General features: G+C 38.6%; 2 protein-coding genes across 2 annotated transcripts in view; one reads left to right on the forward strand and one right to left on the reverse strand.

The window, feature by feature from the left end:
• Positions 1–27,153, forward strand: part of LOC128374290 (tetranectin-like) — a 171,901-nt gene that overhangs the window by 126,757 nt on the left and 17,991 nt on the right. The window lies entirely within an intron of this gene.
• lye (lymphocyte antigen-6, epidermis) lies at positions 1,065–5,977 on the reverse strand. The gene is made up of 3 exons (XM_053334055.1): positions 5,926–5,977; positions 3,115–3,225; positions 1,065–1,285 (listed from the first exon to the last, which is right to left on the reverse strand). The coding sequence occupies exons 1-3, from the start codon at positions 5,975–5,977 to the stop codon at positions 1,065–1,067; spliced, it is 384 nt and encodes a 127-aa protein (XP_053190030.1).

Genomic DNA, 27,153 nt, shown 5'->3' on the forward strand with positions numbered 1-27,153 from the left:
TATATCTTCACTGTATTACTCTGTTGGACAGGACGAACATGCCAAAAAATAGAAATGTAATGTCTAGCTATAGGCTGCAACACAAGGATTCATGAGTGAAAATTGATCAGGATAGCCTACAGGCTACTGCAGGTGTGTTTTCAAACTAATATGCCCAATGGATGAAATTACTTTGGCAGTGGAACTCACCATAACTACAAAATAAAACGGCTGCCGCGGCACCTACTGCAGCTATGATTAGGCTTTAACACAGAGGTCTGTAGGATCTATTCTATGTAACCCGTTACGCATTGCGCATGCACAATCATTTACTTTGGTAGCGCTGACTGTGGGCAGTTTGTTTTCTGTTGGACCAGTGTGGGATGGATAGGGTCATATTTTATTGATTCATTTATTGTTCAGTTTATGGGAGGGTCTGAGACTGAAACAACGCCAAGGAAGCCACGGGCGCAGCTGTCGGATTCAAGCGCTTTCAAGAACTTTGTCTCGTTTTTCAACAATTGGGACACGAGGGGGGGCACCCCCCCCCCTTGTGCACACCACTGGCCCCACCTCTGTTTGCCCATTTAGGCTTCAAGTGAGTCCTGACTGGTTTTCAGGTGCAGCCCAACTGGGTGAGTTACACACGTGGGGCCCATGTTTCTGAAACAATATGGGGCCCATACAATCCGTCCTGTTTATGCCCATGCCCGCTCAGCCCACTTACATCTCTTATGGGGCTCATACAGTCAGCCCACATGGCAAAATTTGCCCAGTTTAAGCCCATGCCCACTCAGTACCCATGTAGCTCACATTTAACCCATGGGTGGCCCACATGGAAAATGCTTGGATATTGTTACGGATAAAAAGGGTTAGGAATAATGTTGCCAATGTGTCAAAAGCTCCTTTATTTAATAAATAATGACACAGGGTGAGAAACAGGTGGTGATTATGCTTTTTAATGATCAAATTTCTTCATTACAAGGTGACAAATCAGAGTTAAGAGTTAATTAAATGATAGTAGTTGTGCACACAGTGAATCCCCCCTCGAGGGAGTCATGGAAACCAAGAGACATGGTGTGAAACTACGCCCAGAGGCCCCACATAGACGACAGCAGGGCAGCGCAGAGGGCCGCGGTCAGGGACAGCTGGACCGATGTGGCTCCGTTACACCGGTCTACGGTGCAACACTGGAAACTGCTGGTGTAGCCGGCGCCCAGGATGGTGCCGGTCAGCGTCTTCTCACACAGGTCTGAGTCCAGGCAGCCGCGGGTGTCCAGGGTCAGCGTCCCCGTAGCATTGAACTCTGGAAAAACAGAAAAGGATGCGAGTGAATGGTTTATTATTTATCTAGTGGCGACCCCTACTGATGCAATACCAATTTAGTTAATCCAACATTTTGTCGGATCTGGTTACCATGGAAATATTGACAGACATTATTTTATCTCTAAATGTACGTGTTGAAGCGTTATCTGTTGTTACTTTTTATTTTAAATCAAAACTCTCAACACAAAAGGTCATAATGTCAAAGGTCAAAGTTTCGGGAGCAGGACTACACCTCTTCGGTCATTCCTATCTAATCTGACTGAACCCTCGCCTCCCTTTTCTACCCCTCCATCCCTCTGCTCTCTCTCCCTTTACCTCAGAGGGTCCTAAAGGGGTTCGTCCAAGGCTAGATTGGTACTGTTGAGTAGAAAACTGAACATACAACAGTTTCCAATGACTGGTGATCATAATTATCAATATCAAGAGAATCAGTCAAGCTTAATATAGTTGTTCTGTGGAGCCTGACACATTTTATCTCCTGGACACTCTCATCATTGAGGGCCCTTGGACACTTGCCCCCAGATTGCCCGTTTGGTAGATTCAGCCATGGTTTCGTTGTTACCGACTGTTACATTTGAGTGACAGCTGCCACAGTGGCCTAACTAATGACTAATGACTAATGACTCAGTTAAGATGACAAGTCAAAGTCAAAGTTTTGAATAGGTCATGAACACAAAGCATACAATACAGGTGCAGCGAAATGCACAGTAAGCCTTCCTTTTGTTGGTTTATTAATTTAATTATATTGATTTTGTTGTATTTTTTGCAGCCAAGGGGTGAAGGGTATAATTTATTTTATTTATTTTATTTTAAATTATTGCACACAAAAGGAAACAAATGCATACTATAAGAAAAAAAGAATAAATACAGATGTTTTTTTAGTTTCAAGAGAGACTTTCTGTAATAATATGACAATGTTGACTTTGTCAAATGCCTTCGATAGTTCAACTAACACTCGAGGTTTGAGTTCCTTGTTGTCTCAGGCTTCTGTGATTGTTGTTGTTGGGTGAGGGCCAATGATGAAGTGTTTCTCTGTGACATATTGGTGGTGATAAAGGATATTATGGGTGGAAGGGTTCGGTCTGTAAGGTCAAAATCACAGACAGAGATGTTGACTTATATCGTCTGAGTTTTTGATTCCTTTCTTGCTATTAGCCGTTCACTCTTACTAAACTATGGGGGAAAAGCAATAGCCATAAAAAGAGAAGCTGGCATAGGTTCATTTCCTCTTGTGTTCATGTTGCTTTATTATCTGATGTATTTTATCAGGTCTCTCTTGGAAAAAAGAGCTTGATCTAAATGAAACTGTCTGATAAAATAAATGAAAACTTGAGGGTTTTTGGCCATTGAAAAGCATAAATTGTGTCTCTGAAGTGTCTTTACTATATCACTGGAAGAGTTTACTGTCCATATTAATGTCAAGCTTTAAAAAAAACATTTCAGATTTGCTGGTTTTCCTTGTTTTCAGTTCAGTCTCACCTTATGGTCTATTTAGTAGCTGTTCTTGAGCTTTCGACTGTATCACTTAGTCTTCATGAGCAGTTTACTATTATTAACATCAAACCTTCTTGGAAAGTTTGAGCCTTACCCTACAGTTCAAGGAAAATTGGGTAGATGAAGACCTTGCGATGAAGTTGAAAGTTATAGTTGAGCCAGTTGTGATTTTAATGATACATTTGATGATACCCTTAATCAAATTTAATGATGTTTATTATACCTCTCTCTATATTAAAGGTACATTTCAACCCAACCAGCACCTTTAAAATTGATCTGTATTTCTTCACAGTCTTTTAAAGTATTTTTCCTTACGTGCTTGTCCAGTGTAGCAGCTCTCAGTTGCATTGTTACATGTGACATCTGATCCAAAGAAGCACGCCCCAAATACGCCGAGTGGGCACTGACGGCAGGTCAGGCACTGTGCTGCAAAGGAAAGAAAAACAACAAGATACTCAGATCTAAAGTCACTCACTGAACAACATTGTTTGAGTACCAGGAAGTCAGTGTGGTTATGTTTTTAATAATGTGGAGCCACTGTTGCCCTGTCATCATTATTATTATTAAAGTTACTGGCATCTGAAAAATATCTTCTGCACTAATAGATGACAATAGTCCTTTGTAAGGTTATTATTCAACATATTCAAGGATTATAGTTTGTCACGCCTCTGTGTTATCCACTGAAGCATGAATTTGATAGATTGATTTTGACATGATTTTTAATAGACTTTCACCACCAATAATACGTTTACTACTTTGTATGACTACTTTATTTTGCTCCTATTAACAATTTTTCCAAAACAATGCACATAGAAATACATAAATAAATAACAATAAAGAATTAGATCAAAAAGAAAACAAAAAAAATATTAAATTTCTATTATAATTGATATTACTTACCTAATTTTTAATTATATTTCACTCTGTAACACTGCCTCAACTGAAATGTGTTCAGAAGTTTTACTCTTGATCACTCTTACTTAGGGCTGCACGATATGGACAAATGATCGTATCTCACTATTGAAGCAAAATTTTGCGATATTGATAAGATGACTTTGACTATGATTTCACACTCGTTTAAACATTGTCCTCAAAACTGATCCAGTAACAGTTATTTAAATCTTTATGAAGATTGGACACAGACTTCTTTTACTTGTATAAACAAATGGCTATTACATTTCCTAAAACTGAACACTGATACATGAAAGGTCATAATTATTTACATATGCAGATCATAAGCTATTAAATATTATCTCATTCATATCATCAAAGTACCTGGAAACTGTAATCAATGTATTTGTCGCACCTGTATTTCTTTCTAAGCCAAAAATGAAATAAATGAGAAAATTAAAAAGAAAATGATGCCACTATTTTTTGTGTTTTTAACGCAACTTTTGGATGGTTTAATTAGTTTATTCATTCTTATATTTTATAAAACAAAGTATTGTATATGGCTTTCATTTTCTAAGTAAGATGCCACTTCTCTTTTGCATCCTTACTCCCCTCTTAAACAAATCCATGAGGCAAGATGCTCTTTAGATGCTTAATTTGAAAAAAAAAAACCCTTCATCATTATATCTTACAACATAAACAGGAGTCTCCTCTTGGATCTGTGGCAATTAGTGCTGCACTTGAACCAGACTGGATGTCATTAAGCTGCAGTCCAGTAAAACCACCTGAGACTTAATCATGATGAATGCAGCCGCTAATCTTAATGTTTGTTTGTTCTGAGACTCACTCCTGAGTATTTAGTTTCTCCAAAGAATAATGAGCAAGTAGGATCAGCTATAACTTTGGACAACACATTATAAAAAAATGGTGCGATCATATTTCTACCAACTCAAAGCAATGTTATCTATTTCCTCACACCTGCAGTATTGTAACGTCTTGTTAAGCTGCCTCAGTGCTCAAGCTGTAGCTCAACTTCACACGTCTGACTTCATTTCAGCCCAGTTTTATCCCTTTTTGCACTGGTTACAACTTTCTTATAGAGTCCATTTTAATCCTGTAACGTCAAGTGTATCATATTTGATGTATGGGTTAGGGTTAGCGTTAATTTTATAGAGCTCAGATACATGTAGTGCACAGACAAACCACTATGGGACGTTTTATTTGAGGTGTCCAAGATGGACGTTGTTAATTAGTAGATCCACAATTTTGAGGTATGGATATTTTTTACCAGTTTCAAATAGTGTAGTTAGATTTTTCTGGCAATTATTTGATGTTTCAGACTTTACAGGGTCTTGATTAAAAGGGTTTTACATAGTTAGACATCAGAGGACATCAATGAACTCCTTACTGTCCAAAAAGGCCTCTTAGATCTGCCGGGTCGGGCATGCTAGCTGCTCCAGAGTCCAGATTAACGTTAACAGCTGATCAAGCTTTTTGTTTTACTGGCAGCTCAGCCTTTAAACCAGTCTCCCAGTTTATATTTGATCCTCTGACACTGTTTCTGCTCTTAAATCCTGTCTTAAAACACATTTTACACACTTGCCTTTTCACCTAACAACTAGTCTTTATCAGATACGTAATAAAGCTGTTGTACAACCACTTGATTTTAAGTTTATTTCCATAGTTTCCCTTGTTTTACCTTTTTAAATACAGTCTTGTAATTCCAAGCTTGTGTTTTTCTTACATATTTGTAATTGTTTGTATGCTCTTTAGGTTTGTGTTTCAAGGTTGAAAAGTGTTAAAATGTGTTACTAATATTTTTGTAACAGACTGTTCTACGTGCTTCCGTATGCGAGGGAATGTGTCCCTCCGAGTTTCTGTAGGACAGGAAATAGTTGACGGACAGCTTTCGAGCATGGGCTGTTGACTACATATAATGAAAAAGCGATTGTTTTTAGAACAACTAAAACATCTATTGTCCTGTTCATTGTTTTCTGATGAAGTTTATATAGTTAGGCGACTCCAGGAGTTAGTCAAGTCAAAGCATGGACCATTTTATTTAACTATATTTGTCCACCAATTATAGTGTTGGTGCCTAACACAGATTAACTTAACTGGTTTTAAGCTGAACAGACTATAATCTTAACCATTTTTAAATAAAGGCATTTATTCAACAACAATAGGTGAAGTTATATTTAAAGGTTCAGTATTATCTACTTATTTTTCTCAACTTACCTGCGGCGATGAAGGCACTCAGGACAATCACTGCTTTCCAAAAGTTATTCATCCTTCTCTGGGTTACGAGGTTAACGGACACTTTCTTTTTTTTAAAAACAACACAACTTTGAGGGCTGAATACCTGTCTGAGTCAAGCACGCTTTTAAAAACAGCAATGACCAGACATCAGGTGGGAGTACAGTGAAAAAGCGACGTGCAAGAATGAGGTTCAACAGGTTTCGCATATCAGCAGTGTAAAAATCTTTCACCCATTAGTGGGAAACCCAACAACTCCCTCATTCACAGCCTGGAGGGAAATGAAACTCATTCAGTCATTACATTTAAGTTTTTAATTAAAATTATATAGACTCAAAGGTTTCATGCAGTAAAAAGTTTCCTTTCCTGTAGAAGAAAGGAAGTTCATCAGAGTCCGACATGGACTTCAAAATGTGTTATTACGTTAAGCTTTCATACTGTGTCATAAAACATTAAATTTCAAAATAAAGCAGGCTATGACATCAGGAGAATCACAGTATATGTAGAGTACCGGTCAAAAAGTTTGGACACATTTTCTCATTTAAATGGGACCTATATACTTTTCCTTATTTTCAGTCATATATATAATGTTACAGTGTTGGATGTTCCTATATTAAATGTGGCTAAAGTGTCAAATAATGAGGTAAACATATTTAGGAATAATCCCTGAGAGCAGAAAGCACCAGAGTCAGACAGCTCTGACGGCTCTAACGGCTCTACTTCAAACGTTTCTGTCTACTTTCAGCCCGAGCCAAGTTCACTGCTCCGTTAACACTGAGGCATTTTGTTCCATTGTTCTGGAGATAGTCACGCCGAGCCATAACTTGAGTTGAGTGGCTAAACCTACCTGTTAAGAGACAGAGGCTGAACTGAGGGGCTGCGTAAAGACCCAGTGTAAGATAAATAAAAACTGTGAATCATGTAAAGCTGCTCGAGTGGAATCCCAGAATAAAAATACAGAGCTGGAAAAATGAGCATAATTGGTCTCCTTGAAGTGACTGATGCTGTATATAGGTCAGTATATGATGTTCTGTAAAAAATCAGTTTCAAATCTGTTTTAAAACAACAGTCAGGTATCCATATGAACAGTGAAAAAGGTTTTTACTCCCTGTAATCATTCTCCCTGTTCATACTAGCTGTTAAAAGATTAATTCCCTTCAAAATGTGCTTTCAATATAAGTGATGGAGAACAAAAGAAACACTCAGAGTCATTTAAAGGTTTATCTGAAGCTTCAACAGTCTGAGTTAGTCACATGATGTGGATATCTGTGTTTTTAGTTCCTTCATTGTGTTTCCTTGTAGAGCTGTGGTGAAAGTATAATAACAAAAAGAGAGATTTTGGCATTAAAAAGACTGTAACGTTGAAACATATCTACTTGATTTGACTCATTTGGACGGCTGAAGCTTCATATTAGCTTCAGATAAACGGTGGACTGTGGATTTTGTCCCCTATCGCTTACATTGAAGGGATCTTGTAAAGGTCAGTATAAACAGGAGGATCGATTACAGCAAGAACAACCAGTTTCAGTGTGTAAGGGCACCTGACTATTGTTTTAAAGTTGTGAAACTGTCCTTTAAGTCTGGCACTGAAAACACAAAACCTGTTTCTGTTTGTTCAGGACCCGCAGACTACAACAACACCCAATCATAAACGGGATCCTTTGTTTGTTTGTGTGTTTTATTGGCTCCAGATGCTCCACAGAGACATTAAAGCAGTGCCAAGAGCAGCAGTGACGTGGAGCTGGAGAGCAGTGGCGCTGTTACAGCGGTCGGTGCTGCAGCAGGTCCTGGTGATGGTGTATCCGGTGGTCAGGAGGGAGTCTGTTTCTGTTTGGTTGCAGCGAGCCGTGTCCAGGCAGCCTCGAAGCTGCACTCTCACCAAACTGGTGATGTTAAAGGCTGAAGGAGGGAAAGAAGATCAGCAGCCGACTGTTAGACTTTGTTTTAATGTAGAAAAGTACTTTGGCATTTCACTCTGTATCTGTCTCTGATCTTTTACTTTAACATAAATAGCTTTTACTGAACCTGGTTATTCAGGTTAAATAAGTTATTAGAAGTAAAACACTTAATGGTTTTCCACATTGTCAGTGATCCCTCAATGTAGTCCCATTTAAATGCATGCAAATCAAATGATATACATGTTTATAAAGCATTATGTTCATTTTAAAAAGAAATTAGTGGGAAAACTTGAGGATAGTTTGATGAGAAGACATTGATACTAGTCTCGTCTGTAGGTTAAGTATATGAAACCTGAGCTCGGAGGCTTAAAGACTACAAACAAGATCTAACTTTGTCCAAAGGCAAAACAATCCACCCACCAGCTCTCTAAAGCTCATTATTGACATGATATATATCTCTTTTGTTTTCAATAGACAGACAGAGAAAATAATAACAGGTTGTGCTGTTGACCTAAAAACAGATCCCAGAAGTCTCATCATAAAAAACACAACTTGTTTCTGCATTAGTGAAGTTTAGAGGTGCTAGTAGGAATATTTTTCATGTTTGGACAGAGTCATAGCTGTTTCCTATTGTGTCTTGTCTATTAATGCTAAGAAGTGGCACTGAATTACTTATTTGACTCTGAACATATACATTTGAATTATTAAAGTTGTTGCATAACACATTATTACTTAACATGTGTTATCCATTACCATCAAAAGTAAAGTAAAGTAAAATAGAAATTTGCTATCACAGTGAACATTTTGGCTTTTTAAAATGTATTATATTGTTGTTGTTTCTTTCTTCTTCTCCTCTCTGAGAGTTAGGTAATCAAAGTTACATTGTTGTCATGTGATAGGTCAGCTGACTAGTACAGTCAGGTCCTGATAAGGAGCTCCAAAATCCAAACAGATGAAGTCATGAATACCATTGTTAGAAAATCAGCGGAGTATGTGTCTCTGTAATAAGAGTCCTCCTAACAGCTGCACATACACCTGCCAACCAGAGACATTGATATTTTTCTCCCTAATATGGTATAAAATGGAAAAAGGTGAGTTTAAGCAATGTTAACTATATCTGATAAATAAGAAATGGTTTAAAATATGCAAAAAAAACCCTTCATTGTTCTTTTTTTATTAGTCTTACATCTGTGTAAATAGAGCAGACAGTATTTATATATGTCTGCTTTAAGGCGCACGTTTAGGTGTGTTAGCAGGTTTTTCACACACACTTACAAACTCACTACAGACGCACACACCCATCCGCTCATAAATTTTCTAAGGAGGTTATGTAATGGATGAAAGATGACAGCAGCAGAAAGTTAATAAAGTGTCACTCACTCAGCTCTCCCCAGTAGCAGTGGGGCGTTGAGTTACCGCAGGTCTCGGAGGAGGTGAACAGGCATTTACCTGTAATCCCCACTCTGCAGGTGTTACAGGTCAGGGACTCACCTGCGGTCCAGAGTGGTAGAGAGATTTAGGAGAGCGAGGGAGAGGATTGTAAAGAGGGATGAATGGCCTGGCAGAGATTAGACGGTACAAGGGAGAAACAACAATTGGATGAAGCCTGGAAATTATGTTTATATGCTACTTAATTGTTTTCCCAATTATGTTACGTTGGGAAAAAAACTATGTGTGTTGACTCTGAAGATTTCAGTCAGTTAAGCTATTAACTAGAACTGACTGTAGATCTCACATGAATCCTATTTGGCATTGGCTCCCAGTGAAGCTCAGGGTCGATTTTAAGACTCTTTTAACCACTTAGAAGGCTTTTACACGATCCAGCAGTCACTTAGGTTCATCCAACCAAAACCACGAGCCAAACTACAAACCCAAAGGGAAAGAGCTTTTGCTGCCTACATTTTTAGTCTGACTTTTCCATAACTTTCAATATCTTCATGTATGTGCTCTGAGTGGTGACTGGTTGTCGTATGCTTGCCTGTATGTATTCTTGAATGTTTTTTTTGTTATCTTTCTTTTTAGTGTATGGATGTCGATGTAAAGCTCTTTGTAACCTGTGTTTAAGGTGTTATATAAATAAAGTTGTGCTTACTTACTTATTCTTGTTGATACTTGCCAAATATACCATTAGCAACATTTTCTCATTATGTTGAAAGCAAACATAATGGAACCAGCATTACATTTTTATTACTGTTGCAAATTTAGTAACATATTGGTGGGATTGGTCACATATACAGCGATTAAACTTCAAACTGTGCCTTTAACCAACATTACACAGTGTTGAGATCATCTTCTGTATCATTTCTCATCATCAAAGCTGTCATCATGATCAGAAATATCATTATCAAACTCAGTCAGTGTTTTCATCCCAGTGTTACATAATTATTTTATTTGTGTGAAAGTTACAGGAACTTTAATCCCACACATATTTGTAGTATTATGTTATTGTCAATATGACTGTAGGTTTGACTGTTGTCTCTTTTGTCTCTTTTCTTCATTTATTTTACAGTTCGATTAAGGGATGCCTCTGCAAGCATCCAGTCTTATCCAAATCCAAACTATTGGACATAAACAACTAAAATAAAGGTACAAAAATAGTGGTAAGGGGATGCAGTGTGATCAGGTAGAAGAAAGACCATATTCTGGATCACTTAGGCCGCGTTCACACTGCCGGCAAATCTGATTCAAATCTGACTGTCCACACTGTTTTTAGCAAGTGTACAAATCGGATTTTGCTCTGTTCAGACTGGGCCACATTAATGACCAATCTGACAGTTTGCCGCGGCAACGTTGTCAGAGCGGAGGCGTCATCTAGCGTGTATTGTGTGATGTCATATGATTGCGACAGCGACAGCAACAATAAACCCTCGAGCTTCTCTTGAACGGAGCCATCCCCCCAAAGATTAAGAATATGGTTTGGTCCTCTGTCCATGGACTGATGTTTTCGACGTTCTCCGTTGCCTCCAGTGATATCACCTAGCAACAACAACTGGAATAAGCATGAGTCTGGTGTCGCATAGAGTGACGTAGCGTAGAGACGTGGAGAGACGTCACGGACAGTCAAATCAGATATAAGTGTTTGGAGCTGTTCAGACTCAGACACATCTGTCCAGATGCGATTTGAAACTTCCTCCCAAAGGTGGTTTCAATCTAGTTTGCAAAAATCGGATCTTGTGTGATTTATGACTGTTCAGACTTCATAAGAGCCATTCAGCTCCAATCTAGATGGGCTAAAAATCAGATTTTGGCTTGCAGTGTGAACGCAGCCTAAAGGACAGTTTGGGACACATTTAGTATATTTTATCACCCTTTAATGTACATATAACTGACTAATGACTAATATTAGAAACTTAATCACATAGACTAATAATAAAACTATGCAATCTGTCTATTTTACAGTAGCTCCAATGCTCAAGGGAGTCAGTGTAATGTTGTCATTGACATTTTGGAAAATCTCATTTGATGTAAGATGAGTAGAAGTGGATATAAAATGTAAAATTCAACAGTTTTGTACACAATTTCATGATTAAGCTAAGTAAATGTACAGAAATGTCAGATGAGCTGATAAAACATACTTTAATCTGCATTTTGCACATCAGAATATATTTTATTGCATTTATCTGTTTTATCTGCTGTATTTGAGTGTCTCATGTGTGTGGCGGTCTTACCTGTAACAAACAATCCCATCAGTGCTGCAAAAATCCACAAGAACTTATTCATCTTGTTTGTTTTATCGAGAAAATATCAACTCAAATAAGAAGCTGCCACCGCGTCAAAGAGCCGTTCAGTGATCCAACAGTCTGAGTGGATTTCAAATGAGCTTTCTCATCTGCTGTTACGCTACAGTTGTGCCAGCTGGAGCTTGGGTTAGTCACTGAAGGATGTTGACATTGATTTAGATTTGTCAACTGCTCATAGTTACTTTAAAATGCTACAGTAATGGGTTAAGACAAAAAAAGACAAAAGCGAAGGGAGGTTTGTTTAAGGAGAAGTCATTTAGAAATATAGAGGAAGAAGAAAGAGATGATGGATGACATGTACACACAGTTGAACGTTTGAACTCATTGAAAATACAACATTAGAAGCTTTTAACAACAATAGAGAACAAACCCTCGGCCAATAAGACGTTAATTCAACAAATATTCTTTGTTGAAGCCAATACCTCTCCCCTTTTTATTCTCTCTACAGTACAGAGCTGGAATACGACAGTGTTTGAGCGTGGACGTTCATTTTTGACCTTTCTGATAAAACAATGTCAACTAAAAGATATTATTGTAAAGAAATAATGAAAATGAGATGGAGCTAGCTGAAACTGTGAGCTCAATGAAAACCTTATTAGCATTTAATCAGCTTGCTGTAAATCATAGTTTTTGTGTTTAGTCATTATTTTTAGTCTGACCCGTTGATCTAACACGCCTCATGGCTCTTACTTTATATTTAGTGAAAAAATATAAAACTATCCCAAAGTTATACATTATAAGACTTACATGAAGGGTTAAACATTTAATAAGATACACTTGAGAGTAATTGTCAATTTTAAACTTATGGTTTTAAATAAGATAAAGCACATTAATTATTGAACTTAAGAGGTGCTTGTGTACTATTTTTTTGCATTTAAGAGCGGCTAGGCTAGCTTCTTCCTCTATGCTAAATGTGAAAGTGTTGTATCAATTGTTTAATCTACCTAAAATGGTAAAAACCAAACCTTCCTTCCTTCCTTCCGTCTGTCCTCCCTCCCTCCTTCTCTCCTTCTTTCATTCCTCCACCCCCCCCTCCCTCCTTCTTTCCTTTCTTCCTTCCTTCCTTCCTTCTTTTCTCTGTCCTTCTTTCCTCTGTCCTTTCCTTCCTCCCTTCCTCCTTTCCTTTCTCCCTCCCTCCCTCCCACCTTCCTTCCTTCCTTCCTCCTTCTACAGGAGGGTTAATGGTGTGTTGAGACCAAACGCAAGTTGATTTTTATTTTTATTTTTATTTTTACATATTGTCGAGCACTTGGAGCTTCATTTCTAGTTGGTTGCTTGGTTGACAGGATTTCACCGTCTGAAAGGATTGGGCACAGTGAACAAACGGTCCATGAGGCTGCGCTCTTTTGGTGTCAGGTGAGCTTTGAAAGAAGTAGCTATTTGTTTTTCAAGTGCTCGATCTCTCTGTGAAAGTGACATCATCACCACCTGCTCATTGCCCCAGTCCTTACACACATCCTTTAAAACGGCCTTGTCGAGGTTTTTATGCGTTTCTGGGTTTGTGTCAAAGTCCACGGCCTCGACCTCAGCCCACGTCTTCTCAAAGATGCGCTTAATAACGGCCTCTTTGTCGTCAAAGCTTTCTCCCTTTGAGTTCTTCTCGATTAAAGACAGCAGGTCCTCAACGAGCGCTCTTACAAACATTTTCTTCTCCTTTAAGTCACTAGTCAGGAGAGCGAGCACAATCCTGTCACTCAGTCTGACCGCCTCCATCTTACACCACCAGTTTGTCAGGAGGAGAAAATACCTCACCCTCTGGACTATATCGGCGTGCATGTCGATGTAGTCCTGTGGAATAAGCCTGCTTGCTATCTCAGCCGACCCGTCTTTGAAACGCGTGTACAGGAGGTCAATAAGTTGTGTTGTGAACTCCAGAGTTTTCCCACTGGAAATTATCTCCAAACTCTTAAACACAAGCACATCCAAACCCATACGGACATACTCATTCATGATTTCTTGTACTAAAGGCCTTTTGGAGTAGCTGCAGTATTTGTACTTCAGCTGTATGACTAAGCGCCGAATCAGTGTTATAGCAAATAGGTTTTTAAAATAAAACTCAAGGCTGCTATTCACTTTTTTTTCAAACAGCTCCTTCTCTCTTTTGGCACTTACAGAGTGTGAATGTTTTGAAGTCATTGCCACTTGGATAAACACACGAGTCATGTTGTCCACTAGAGGCTTGATCCCGACCGAGGCTTCAGCCAGCAGGAGTTCATATTCAACCTCCTTCAATTCATCTAACATAGATTCTGTGATTTTAATAACTTTTTCCGTGATCATCTTCTCCATAGCTTTACTGGTTTTGGTCACAAAGCGTTCTTGTGGTTTGACTTTCTTTTGACGTTTTTTTCTCTGAGTTTCCTCTTTTGGATCCTCACCCTCATCCTCTGAGTTCGACTCTTCATCAGAGGTACAGATTGATCTTGGTATGCGTGGTAGAAGTAGGGAAATATTTCCATCCCTCTTGATGTATTCTTTCAGCATTTTGCATGCATGATGAACCATGATAGTCAGCTTGTGTGGAGGGACGACATGCCCGATTGTAAGTGGCTCCTCCTCAGTGTTAGTGGAGATGAGCAAGTTCAAACTGTCTGCTACCTCTTTTACAATCAGGTTTGTCAACACCTTTGAGCTGCGGACCTCGCTTCGAACTTCCAGAGCCTCAGAGAAAGCCTTATGGGCGATGTTTCCCAAAGTGGCGTGGAGATTTTCCTCAGAGACGACCACGGGTGCGCTCTGTTGACCCATCAGTACTGCATCTGAAGCGCATGTGATGAATCCCAATATGAGCTCTGCCATTTGGATCATTGTGATATCATCAGGATTACCCAATTTCAAAAACATCCACTGTTTCACGGTCAACCTTTCCGCAAAAGTGAGGATCACAGGATAAGCGTTGTAAGCTGCGAGACCCGGGATCTTATCCCGCTGTAATATTTTTGTTGTACTCATGGTGAGTTGGTTGATGATCTGTGTTTTAAGAAATGCAGCTTCCTTAGTTTTAGAATCTGACTCCAACTGTATCATAGTAACCGTTGCTAGGGACCAGCAGCATGGTTTTTAGTTTTTTATTTCAAGTACTTTTAAAGTCGTTTAAGAGCTTAAAAAACACAAACTAGTAAACCAAGTTCTGATAAAATATGATAGTTACCTTTCCATCACCATGAAGAATGAAACTTCTCCTCTTTTATCTTTAAACTAATAAGAAAATATTTTAAAAAAGGCGTTTAACTCTTTACATACTGTTCATATTCTGACTCATAATTAGTCTCTACACCAATATACTACTGACATGATATTTTCTCTTTTTCGGACCATTCTCAGTAAACTCTAGAGATGATTGTCAACAGTTTCATCACCAACAACCGTGCCACGTTCAATAACACTTACATCACCTTTCTTCCCCTCTCTGATGTTCGGTTTAAACTTCAGCAGGTTGTCTTGACCATATCTACAAGCCTAAATGCAATGAGTTGCTGAATAAATATTTATGTTAATGAGCAGTTGAACAAGTGTACTTAATAAAGTGGAGTGTAGGTTCATTTATTATTTTTCTGTATGGGATAGGAGGTTGTGTTAAACAAAAACGAACAGAGCTACACAAATGTAAATAATTCATGGCTGCAATAATCAGTATCAGGGTTTACAGAGGACTTCAAATCAGCACTGAATCAATCTAAACTCACCCTGAAGGGTTTTTTACTTGCAAGTACAGTGTTATCATGCATGTCTGAAAAGGTTTTGAAATAAATTGGACATCGATGAGGTGTTAAAATGTATGAAAATGACATAGAAAAGCGTATACAGTGCATACAATCACATGTTACATGAACAAGCTAAGTCACATGCAGCAAGTATCCCTCCATTATATATCACAGGGATACTGACAGACTGTAAATGTTATTTAAAGCTCATTAAAGGATAAAAAAAGTAATTCTTAAATGAAAACATCCTCCTAAATAATAACTTTTCCATTTCTTTAAATGCTCAAAAGTGCCACCAGAGCAGCAACCAGAGCAGCAGACAGTGGCAGCTGGACAGAAGAGGCCTTGTTACACAGGTTGCTGGTGCAGCAGTGCGTGGTCACAGTGTAGTTTACATTCAGGATATGGCCTGTCTCATTTCTGCAGGTGTCGGCTTTTGCGCAGCCTTTTTCGTGGATATCCATGAAATCAGCAGAAAACTCTGAAGGATGCAAAGGAGAGAAAATTCAATTAGGGTATGAGTTGGCACAGTGTCGATTTGGGTTTGTCGTGCAGTCAAAGTGAGGTTAAATAACTCTGGCGAATTACGTGTTTTGGATTAGATTTAAAGGTTTTATGTCAATACTGATACTTTTACTCTAAAGTTATTAATAGATGATAGTTTGTAGGCATATGCAATATATTTAATCTTTATAACCTCGATGCTACCAAGTGCAGATTGCTCACATTTCTCCCAAACCTTTATCAAGTTAAGAGTACACAAGCACCTGAAGCAGTGTTCACAGCACAATGAGAAACTCAAAGCCTTCATTAAAAACCAGAATAATTCAAATTCCTTTATATTTAACCTTTTTGTGACACTGCATACCTTACTTGCAAATTCAGTGAATAAAAATGTGAAAAGAGAATAAAATAAATATTGTTTTTAGGTCTCTGTGATATCAAAAGAGGATGTTTTTGTGATTCTGCAGAAGTCATTCAGGTGTTAATACTCACTTGCAACTGCGCTGAAGCACATGGTGGTACCAGCTGTGCAGTTTATATGCTTGTCGGCGAAGCAGTAACCGAGGAGCCCCACTTTGCAGGTGTTACAGGTGAGTGACTGGACTGTGGGAAAGGAAAGAAGGAGGAAACTGTGAATTAAAATCAATAGCCTTAAATATCAGAGCCCATTTAGTCACACTTTTATCAAACATGTGACTGCTGTAATCACTGAGTACACGCCTTAGAGTTTGTTTTTCGTAACCTCTCAAGGTGAACAATGCGAGCGAATATATTATCTAAAAAACACAATTGAATACAGGATGCATGACTTTGAAGCTGCTGTAATGAACGCCACACCTATTTCTTTGTGTTATATTGAGAAGCAGATTTGATGTGAAGGTTTCTGCCTCCACCCAGAACATTAGAGGTGAATGTATTTTGGCTTGTGGTGCTCAAAACAGTAAATTTAAATGATGAGCAGTAAAATCCCTTGCCAGAAACAATTTCATAATGACTGAAAAATCCACTTCACTTTGAGTTTTTCCATTACCACATTATATATTTTTTTATATGTTTTGCACTTTTTTACTGAAGTGACTTTGGGAGGCCACCTCATCTGTTATGATTAATTTCATTTGTATGTTGCATCATGATCTTATGAAGCACTCTGTGACTAATGTCTCTGAAAAGCAAGTTTTACTTAACTACTTATTACTACTTTCTACCAAATAAATCTATAAAATACAGTTCACAGTATGTTTTGTAGTTTGAGGGAACTGCTCCTTTAACCTTAATGTTTCATTTGGATTCCTGGAGCTCCAAAAACATACTTAACATTGTTTTATCAGCTTAACACTTCATGATTTTTCATAATCTTATGAGATTCTTTATGAACATGATTTCAATGACTGAAGAAATGATGAATTAGGTCAGTTTGGGAACTCAGAGACCCCAGCAATAAAACAGTTAAATGAAATAGATTTTCATGAGCTATATATCAGTGACTGTATTTTTTTATGCAGCTCCGACTCTTCCAAATCCCAAATGAGTTGATTTGGATTGCTATTATTGGAGTTTCAGAGTTCAGCAGAGAGTTAGAGCTCTCTGGAGTCGACCATAAAACCTAAAGCCACTACTGTATGTTTTTACTGAATGTCTGTGGACCAACCAACAGAATATATATACTGCATTTGTTCATACAAAGCCAATATAACACATAAAACTTGAAATATGTCTTAATTATGTGCATATTTTGACACCTTTATTAATTTGTAAGTGGGTTACTACTTCAATACTTGTCTTGTTATTGGGTTTAAATGAGTTCTGAAGAAGAAAAGGTCGTTGATTTTGGCATTATGTAATTGTTTTTACACATATGTTGAGGACGTGAAGTCAGTAAGTCAGTCCAACCTTTGAAATCAAACTCAATCACAGCAGTCTCACATTGAATTGAATTTACTCATAGTTGGATACCGTGTTGATGTACAAAAAAACCCTTTATCTTTACTCTGCCCCACTTTTTTATTCAACAAACACAGAAAAAAAAAAAATAAATAAATAAATAACCTCCTACCTGCAACAAACACAGTCAACAGTGCTGCACAGCTCCACAGAAACTTGTTCATCGTGTCGATTTTAGACGTGCAGACAGGTGACAATACCACAGATCGGTGCTGCTTGGCCTCCTTAATTATTTCAGATCTGACTGTTCTTCGAGAGCCGTGGGATTACTTTTTGAGAAACCGTGACTCACGTTCGACACATTTTATACACGAAAGGCGTTAAACCAATAACACTCTGCAAACACACGTCAACAGAAGGCCTGTGATAAGCTTTGTGTGGGGCGACACATTCCTGTAACATGAAGTATAACTATTAAACACAATCAAATTCATCATAGACATTTCTCATAGATATTAAACTACTGAGAACACCGATATATTAATGTTACTTGTTTTTACTGTATTTTTTGAACTTCTATTGTTTTTATTGCTTGTGTAGAGGAGAAGGGTTATTACTTGTTAACCTTATCCTGAGTAGATTCCCTTTTAATGGGTAATGAAAGCTTAAAATGTCAGGTGGGAATAGAGTGGTCTTACTCTTTTTTAGCTGATACTATTCAAAGATATCGATCGTCAACTACGTTCTCAAACCATCCCCATCGTGGGGTCGGTAATCACACACTATGGGGTTGGATGTCCCTGTGTTATTATAATGATGGAGGAAAATAAAATGAAGGCAACCTTAGAAATTTATTTAAAAATTTTCATTTAAATACAACAACACATTTCCTACATCAAGAGAACATAAAAAGGAAGAATTGTCCCTATAAGTGTATTTTTTTCCGTAACAATATCCAAGCATTTTCCATGTGGGCCACACATGGGTTAAATGTGAGCTACATGGGTAGTGAGTGGGCAGGGGCTTAAACTGGGCAAATTTTGCCATGTGGGCTGACTGTATGAGCCCCATAAGAGATGTAAGTGGGCTGAGCGGGCATGGGCATAAACAGGACGGATTGTATGGGCCCCATATTGTTTCAGAAACATGGGCCCCAAGTGTGTAACTCACCCAGTTGTGCCGCACCTGAAAACCAGTCAGGACTCACTTGAAGCCTAAATGGGCAAACAGAGGTGGGGCCAGTGGCAGGGGGGCGAGCGCCCCTCCTCATGTCCCAATTGTTGAAAAACGCACGCTAAAGTGCCTTCTTGGGAGCCAAAAAATTGGTGGAGATATAATGTTTCGATCACTGTTTGAGAACTTTATTATGAGTTGATTTTTTGTTTTGTTATTTAAGTTAATTTGGAAATATGTTTAAAGCTGTTATGAGAACGAAAAATAAATGAATTCAAATGTTGAAGTGACGAGACAAAGTTCTTGAAACCTCTTGAAGCCGACAGCTGCGCCTGTGGCTGTCTCTTCAGCCGTGTTGTTTCAGTCTCAGACCCTCCCATAAACTGAACAATAAATGAATCAATAAACACATTTCCTGAAAATACTACTGTTCTGAACATATTAGCATTCAACTGACACATTTTTCTGTTGAACTTATCATTTCAATCAAAGTGTGTGTGAGTTGTCAGTCTTGCAATAATATTTTTGGTCTGTAGTTTTATTATAAACATGTTGTAGATGATCATGGAGGTCTCTACACAGTGATGAGGACACATTCACAAACTCTTCAAATCTCATTCAACTGTTATATGAAAGTTATGTTATTAAATAGCTGCCCCCCCCAACCCTAAGCCTACCCCCCCCCCAACACCTTTACATCACCGATATTCTTTTGTTGTGTGCTTTATTTCACTGCTATCGCCCTAAATGACTCTTACTGTTGTGTTCAGTTCAAAAAGCTGATCTACAACCAGTGTTTTTTTATTTTTTTATTTTATTTTTTAAAGTTGCAAGGAAAGGAAAGAAAAAGAAAAACAAGATAATGAAAAGACAAAAGGAAGCTATGGAAGTATATTGCTGCCAGAAAAAGAAAAATCAGTATCAGTAAACATCCAAAGTTTATCATTATTATCATCCTTATCATTATCATTACTATTATCATTAAAATTATTGTTATTAATGTTGATCTGTTTTTCTTTTTCTGGCGTGGCAGCAATATGTTTCCATAACAACAGAAAAATAAACACAAAGACTGCAACTTCTCCTCCTTCGCCTCCTTCTCATTGTCTCTCGGCCTCTTTGAGCAAGTTGTTGTTGTTGCTTGTCTCTGACCTCTACACACTCTTCCTCCTCTACACACTCCTCTTCCTCCTGCTTGTCTCCGAATTTCTCTACACATTCCTCCTCCTCCTCACAGGACAGCACATGATGCTTGTCAAAGTCCTCAAGCACCTCCTAAACACCTCCCCACACCTGTTATTAGCAGCAGGCCTCTGTTCCTCAATGTTTTTGTTAAGGAGACCAGTGTCAATATTTTCTTGGAAAAGATGAAGGGATGGTGACAAAACAGTGTCCAGTATTTTTCTCTGTCCTCCTCCGTTTGGTCCTCTCCTCCTCTTCCTCAGGCAAGGCCTCCTCTTCCATGTACACCGCCTTCTTTTCTTTATCCTCCTCCTCCTTGGTGTAGCTCGACGTCTTTTCTGTCGCTCCTCCTGAAGGACCTCTTCCTTTTCCTCACTGGACTCCTGCTCCCAAGAGTCGTCATCTGCTTCCTGAAACTCTGAATAATTATTAAACTTACCTTCATAATAGCAGTCCTGCTCCTCTTCCTCCTCTTCTTCCTCATACTCCTCGTATTCCTCGTACTCGTACTCCTCCACCAGTCTTGTAACCACAATGTCACTGAAGGCGACTGGAGCAGACAGATGTTCAGGGCTGCCGTAAACCTGCAGTTTCAAAAGAAAAGCATCAAAACGATCATTTCCTTGTATGTCTTTGATAGTGAGAAATGGATTTACAGTGTCAAACAGCAGCTGGATTTAAAAAGTGTACCTCGGCGAAGCGGTGGGCCACCGAGCAGAGGTACGGCAGCTTCGCCGTTGTTTCCTCATCACCCTCCTGGTTCTCCTGGTCCTCCTGGCACAGCTGGGCTATGCTGGCTGTAGAAACCACAGCAACAACCATCATGCATTATGTTAAAGAAAAGGAGAAAAAACTAATGTGTGTGTGTGTGTGTGTGTGTGTGTGTTGGCACTTACAATTAAAATGGCTGGTGTCCTCCTCAGTCCTCAGCTGGGGGATGAATGGAGGCTCTTCGTCCAAAAGGAACATCCAACTGAGTCCTCTGAAAAAAGGGTGAGCCTTCACCTCTCCAGCTCCTCCTGGGGAACAAGTGAGACAAACAGATGTTGTAAATCCACACAAAAAATTGAGAATGTGAAGAAACAACAAGTCTCCCATCAGCTCCCATCCTGTCTCTATCCACATCTTCATCATTAGTGAATGTGACACTAACCTGTCCCCAGACGTCTTATCGCATCCTTCTGGAGAAGAAGGCTAACCAGGTCCTGGGCATCAGTGTCTTGGGGTGCTTTCCCCTCTGGCCAGATGACGTCATCTGAGAAAAAAAAAGCACATATCAGTAATCCAAACATCTTTAAACAAGTTCAAAGTAAAAGAAACAAGAAATTCAACCACATGTTGCTAGATTTTCATGAAAATCACAAAGTAGGATAATGTACATTTTGAATGATCTTTTAACATAAAGAAAGATTCATTCATTCTGCTAGCATGACTTAAATATAGAAGTGTCAATGATGTTTTTTTGTGTCCATATATTTATCATTCTTTTGTAGTTACACCATTTGACATTTTTAGGAGTATTCAGTCTAACTTTTGGTTAAAAAAAATGGGATGAAAGAGATGAACTGAAATAAAGATTCTTACCTTCAACGATGCGCTTGTCCAGGTCGTCATCGTCGACCCCATCAAATGGAACGGTACCCACCAGGAACTCAAAAAGGATGATCCCTAGGGCCCACCAGTCCACGGGCTTCCCATACCCCACCTCTTGTACGGTCTCTGGGGCCATATAATAAGGAGTGCCCACTGTCTGAAGGTATGAAACAGAACATGATTAGAACAACGATCCAGGTTTGAGCTCAAATAATCACAGAAGAGAAAAATCAAAGACTTACATCGTTGTCCGTGAACTCCTGCACAATCCTCATTTCTGGTGCTTGCTGAACATCTGGGGCTATGTTGAGTTGACCGATTTTTGAGAGGCCAAAATCGGTCACCTTGATGTGGCCGGTGGAAGTGATCAACATGCTACAACAGAGGAAAGCAGAAACATGTTTCATGTTAGATTACACATCAAACTCTAACTCTACATGTCAGATTGATGGGACAGATTGATGACTCACTTTGCAGGTTTCAGGTCTCTATGAATTATTCCATAGCTATGCAGATATTCCAAAGCCATGGTCGTCTCCGCAATGTATGTTTTTGCCATCTTTGAGGGAAAGCGCCCCCGTTCCTCCAGTAAGGAGGCACAATCCCCACCTAGAAGGATAGGAAGAGACATGTTCTCAGTGTGTGTTGGGTGGGTAGCATGGATGGGCTCCATAGATAATAGAGGAAAGCTCATTTATGTGTTCTATCTCTGTCTAAACAAACAACTTTCTTACCTGCTACATATTCCATTATAACACGGAGGTCTCTGTTTGTCTCAAATGCACAAAGCATTGAGACTAAGTACGGACTTTGGGTGTAGGAGAGAATGGCTCTCTCTGCCAACACCTGTACAATGTCTTCCTCCGTAGTCAAGTTCCTCCAATTTATGACTTTCATGGCGAAAGCTTGGCTGGTCGCTCTGTGGCGAACAAGGTTTACAGATCTGCACAAGAAGGAAAAGGAAACATTAGCAGCTTCTACTACTGAACATCAGCTCTGATTTAACAAGAAACTAAAAGATTCTTCAGTATGACATTTCTCTGTGTTTGGACTGAACTCTCTGTGGAGTCCAAACAGTCTGTTAGAATATAAAGAAGTCTTACTCACCCAAAGCTGCCACCGCTGAACCGCTTAATGGTAATAAAGTCATCCTCCTCTGGTTTTCTTGGTGGAGGGCAACACACTGAGCGGGTCTAAATCAAACACACAAAAGAGACAAAATCTCTGTTATAAATGACTAAATGCAATAAAGCATGCACTATAAACAAAAGGATGAATGTGTTTCTTAAAATCAGTTTGGAAAAAAGAAACATGGTTGAAATTGAAACACCTACTTCATGAAGGACTTTCTCCAATTTTTTCTGGAGGTCGATGAAGAACTGAGGACAGATCAGTTCTTTCTGAATGGTGGTCTCGCAGTCCATAGACAGCTCCACCAGCTGCCTCTGAATGAATTTCAATGCGTATGACGCTTGGAGCAGGCCGCTATCGCTGAACTCTGTAACTGTGTTCATTTTCACTGAGACTGGACAAGGATGGAAGAAAGAATTCAAAATCAGGATCATTATTTCTGTTTTAAGCACCAGCAAAAAATGAAAGTCTGTAAAAGTTACATGAGACAATTTGATGCAAGCATGAAACCTTAAAAAGTCTGAAAATGTTTGAAGTTTAGGTTTTGATATTGAAGGTCTAAAAATGTCTTAAAGTGTCTGAAATTGTAGGAGTTAAGGTATTAAATTTGATTTGAGCGTAATTATATTTGTTCAGTTATTCACGTTATTTATCATTAATATCATTATTTTCTGATTATTTTACATAAAAAAAGAAATAAATAAATACTTACTACTAATAGCTGCTGCTGAGGTCTAAGAATAGTTTTTCAACTCACTAAAGTTTGTCTTTTTAGCTTTGAACTCACTGCTACTGAAGACAAACCTGTCTGTCTTCTGTGGGTTCAATAACTGGAATGAAGAAGCTGAAATCTGCTTACTAAATGTTCCAAGATTCTATGATGTCATACATCGTACTGTGATGTCATAAAGTTAATTTACCAGCTCATTTGCATATTTTAGAATACTCACACTCACACACACACACACACACACACACACACACACACACACACACACACACACACACACACAGAGTTACATTAATTTTCTGCAGACTTACTCTAACCATAATCACTTCTTACCTAAACTTAACCTTTACATTAACTTGAACTATTGACCCAAAAATCAGCATTCTACCACTTGGAGAAATGACTTTTGTCCCCAAATGCACAAGTTGACCCCAATCAACTGGTCCAACCTTTCAATAAATGCATCACACCACTGTATATGTAATATTAACTTTTTTCTTCAACCTGTATATTTCTCCATAAACTCTATCTATAAGTGTAATGACCCTGTTTACACACACAGCTGTGAGATCATGAGATCATGACTCTAAAATCATGTTTTAGAGACATATTTAAATAGAACTCTGTAACACAATATCAATAAATACAAACTAACTCCATAAACATAATAGATTTAAATCCACAAACATATTGTCTGAGTGTACTGCTGTCAGAGACAGAACAATGATCTGTGCCGCTGTGTGAGCATCTCCCGTCTCTCCCTCATACGCTGCACATACATGCACACTTTGAGCACTCAAATTCAAATAAGTAGAGTCTGCCAGCCGCCAAAACCTGACAGGAGTGAAAATAGATATACTCAGGTTCTTCGCAACCAAAACAACAACTCCAGCTTTGTATTCAAGTTCCAGCGCCATCATTGCTGCCACCGATGCTGCACCTGTGTAATTGTGCAGCATTTGGAGTAGTCTACTCCATTCAGAGCTCACAGTTGTGAAATCTCTGCCATATAGCATTTATGTGAGCTGTATTTATTTATTTATTGTATAAGAGAAAATGTACAATTCCGATAGAGTATTGTTTTGCCTATATTGACACATACAGCATGTCATGTGTGTCTTGTAGATTGTGCGGACTGAGATTGTAAAACAGGAAGGCAAGGAAAGACCTGGATAAACTTGCAGGGCTGTATCATCTTTACAAACACGCCCTTAGAGTCTATCCGATGATAGATAAATGCTTTGCAAAGACTGACTCGGAGAAATGAACCCTTTTGGTGTTCAGATACATTCCCTAACCTTGTTGGGTGTGTGGTTTTGGCTACAGACAGGTTTAATAATAGGCTGATACAGTTATTTGCTTGTTGACTAAATTACATTGCAGCTTTTAATTAATTACGCTATATATACAGTAAGTGGTGTGCACAAGGCCCCCCCCCCCCCCATTGTCCCTATTGTTGAAAAACGAGCGCTAAAGTGCCCTCTTCAGTGGCGAGAAAGCGCTGAATTTGACCGTTTTTTTATTTCACCCCTGTCCTTCAAGAAGTCTGTGCACGCCACTGTGTGGGGCCACTATGGAAACTGTGGACAAACCCATGTGGGACCCATATTGCAACCCAAATTTAATCCTTATGGGGCTTCATGGACATGCTGGCTTGGATTGTACAGTTTAACCTCTCTGCTCTGAATATCACATCTGGAGGGGTCTTGCTCTGGTTTGTCTTCCTGAAAAAAATCCTGCTCATGTTGCTTTCTATAAAGAAAGCAAGGACTAGATATATCACATCATATAAGCCAACATGTGACAAACTTCCCCAACTGGGATTTTTTGATATCAGCAAAGTTAACAACCACATGTAACACAGTTAAACTATCGCTCTCTCTTCACACTTTTTAATTGTACTGATTGTTTTATTATAAACTCATTGTCTAAAAGCCTAAAAGAGAAAGACCAAAGAGCTGGATATTTACATTTTCACATGAAAAACACTAAACATCCTCTCATCACAACCTTGGAAGTAACATCTCATCCAACACATTTTTAACAGCGCCGTCTAGGGACCGAGATCTGATGAATGTGACAACTAACCCCGTTCTCCCCTACTGTTTGCTCTTGTTTGATTGCTTCAAATGTAAAGCACTTTGACCTGCATTTTATGTATAAAAAAAGCTGCTATTTAAATAAAGTATTATTAAATATAGTATTATTATTAAGAACACTGAGAACATCAATTTACTTTTGTGCATAATGTTACATGTTCTTACTTTAATTTTTTTTTATTCTATTGTTTTTATATTGCTTCTGTATTTACTTATTATTCATTGTTCTTTATTCTTTTTATTGATGATATTTATATTTTTGGCTGTACCATTAATTTCCCCCATTGTGGGATTAATAAAGGAATATCTTATCTTAGAAACAGAAAAAGTGAGACTACAGACTTTTTTTGTTGTTGAGGATTTTCTTTATTTGAACATTTTGTCCAGTGAGACATACATTAGTGAAAAAGGATAAATAAACTCACATTTAAAAACAAACAAACACCATGAAAGGTTTACGAACTCAACGTTTCCCTGAAACATCCCATTGTTCGACTTCCATGATGTCAATGTGTACGCTTGCGTTGTATCAAAATTAACAATGTGACAAAAAGAGTATAGATACTGGTCATATAATTATATTTGATGGCAAAGATGAAAATAAATCACTTTATTATCCAGTTGCTAACCAATTATGATTTGTCATACATTATCAATAAAGTACAGACAAACCTGAAACATCCCATTGAACGACCTCCATGATATGAATGTGTACGCTTTGTGTTTAAGCTTACATCATTTCTTAAGAAATTGAAACCCTGACAAGAACAATATGAATAACAGACCTGAGTGATAAAAAGTGTAGAGTGTTACAGTACATGAGCATATAAGTAGTTATAGGTCTACTGAAAGCTCATAAATGATCCAAGGAGTTTATGTTGAACAGTGCTTTTGATAAGGACCCTGCTTGACAATGCATTTAGGAGCCAGGGTGACGTTTCATCTGGTGTGTTACAGCCAGCTTCCCCACACTGAGGCCATGACAGCCAGACCAGCGACGGCAGCAAAGGTCATCTTGTTGGCTGGAGCGCTGCTGGCAGGGTTGCACTTGTCTGTTGAGCAGCAATCGATTTTCATCTGATATGTGACACCCAGCAGAGTGCCGTTTGTGGTTGCATTGCAGCCGGCGGGCTCTCTGCAACCCTGAGAGTTGAAGCCGCTGAAGGATGAGAGACTGGGGAAGGCTGAGGAGAAACGGTTGTTGAAATGGTTAGATTGACTCTGAGGCAAGATGTTCCATTTTTTAATCCACTGTGGTTCAAATGTAAATATTTCTACATTTATTTACATGAATATAATCAGTCATCTGTCCCTTATCCATCCTTTCATTCTTTAATTGACCTGAAACCATGAAAGTGTTTATCTTCAGCTTTTGAATTAGCATGCAGGAGTCATTTCTCTTTGTGGAAAAGTTACTATGAGCATTAAAAACAGATATTATATACTGGATTTTATGCTTTATTTAGACATAAAAATAAGAGATTAAGGAATGATTGCAGTATCAGTATGAAGGTGTGAAGGTAAAACATGAATTTCTTGTCTGGTGTAGCAGCTGGGAGCATCAGGGTGTGTCTG

The sequence above is a fragment of the Scomber japonicus genome, chromosome 15 (assembly GCF_027409825.1).
Source record: "Scomber japonicus isolate fScoJap1 chromosome 15, fScoJap1.pri, whole genome shotgun sequence".
Classification (NCBI taxonomy): Eukaryota; Metazoa; Chordata; class Actinopteri; order Scombriformes; family Scombridae; genus Scomber; species Scomber japonicus.

Excerpts from the sequence above, each read along its gene's own strand:
- lye (XM_053334055.1), bottom strand. The coding sequence starts at position 5,977 with ATGAATAACTTTTGGAAAGCAGTGATTGTCCTGAGTGCCTTCATCGCC. Across the intron at positions 3,226-5,925 it reads GAGTGCCTTCATCGCCGCAG|CACAGTGCCTGACCTGCCGT; the intron begins GTAAGTTGAGAA and ends TTTCCTTTGCAG. Across the intron at positions 1,286-3,114 it reads CTGCTACACTGGACAAGCAC|AGTTCAATGCTACGGGGACG; the intron begins GTAAGGAAAAAT and ends CTGTTTTTCCAG.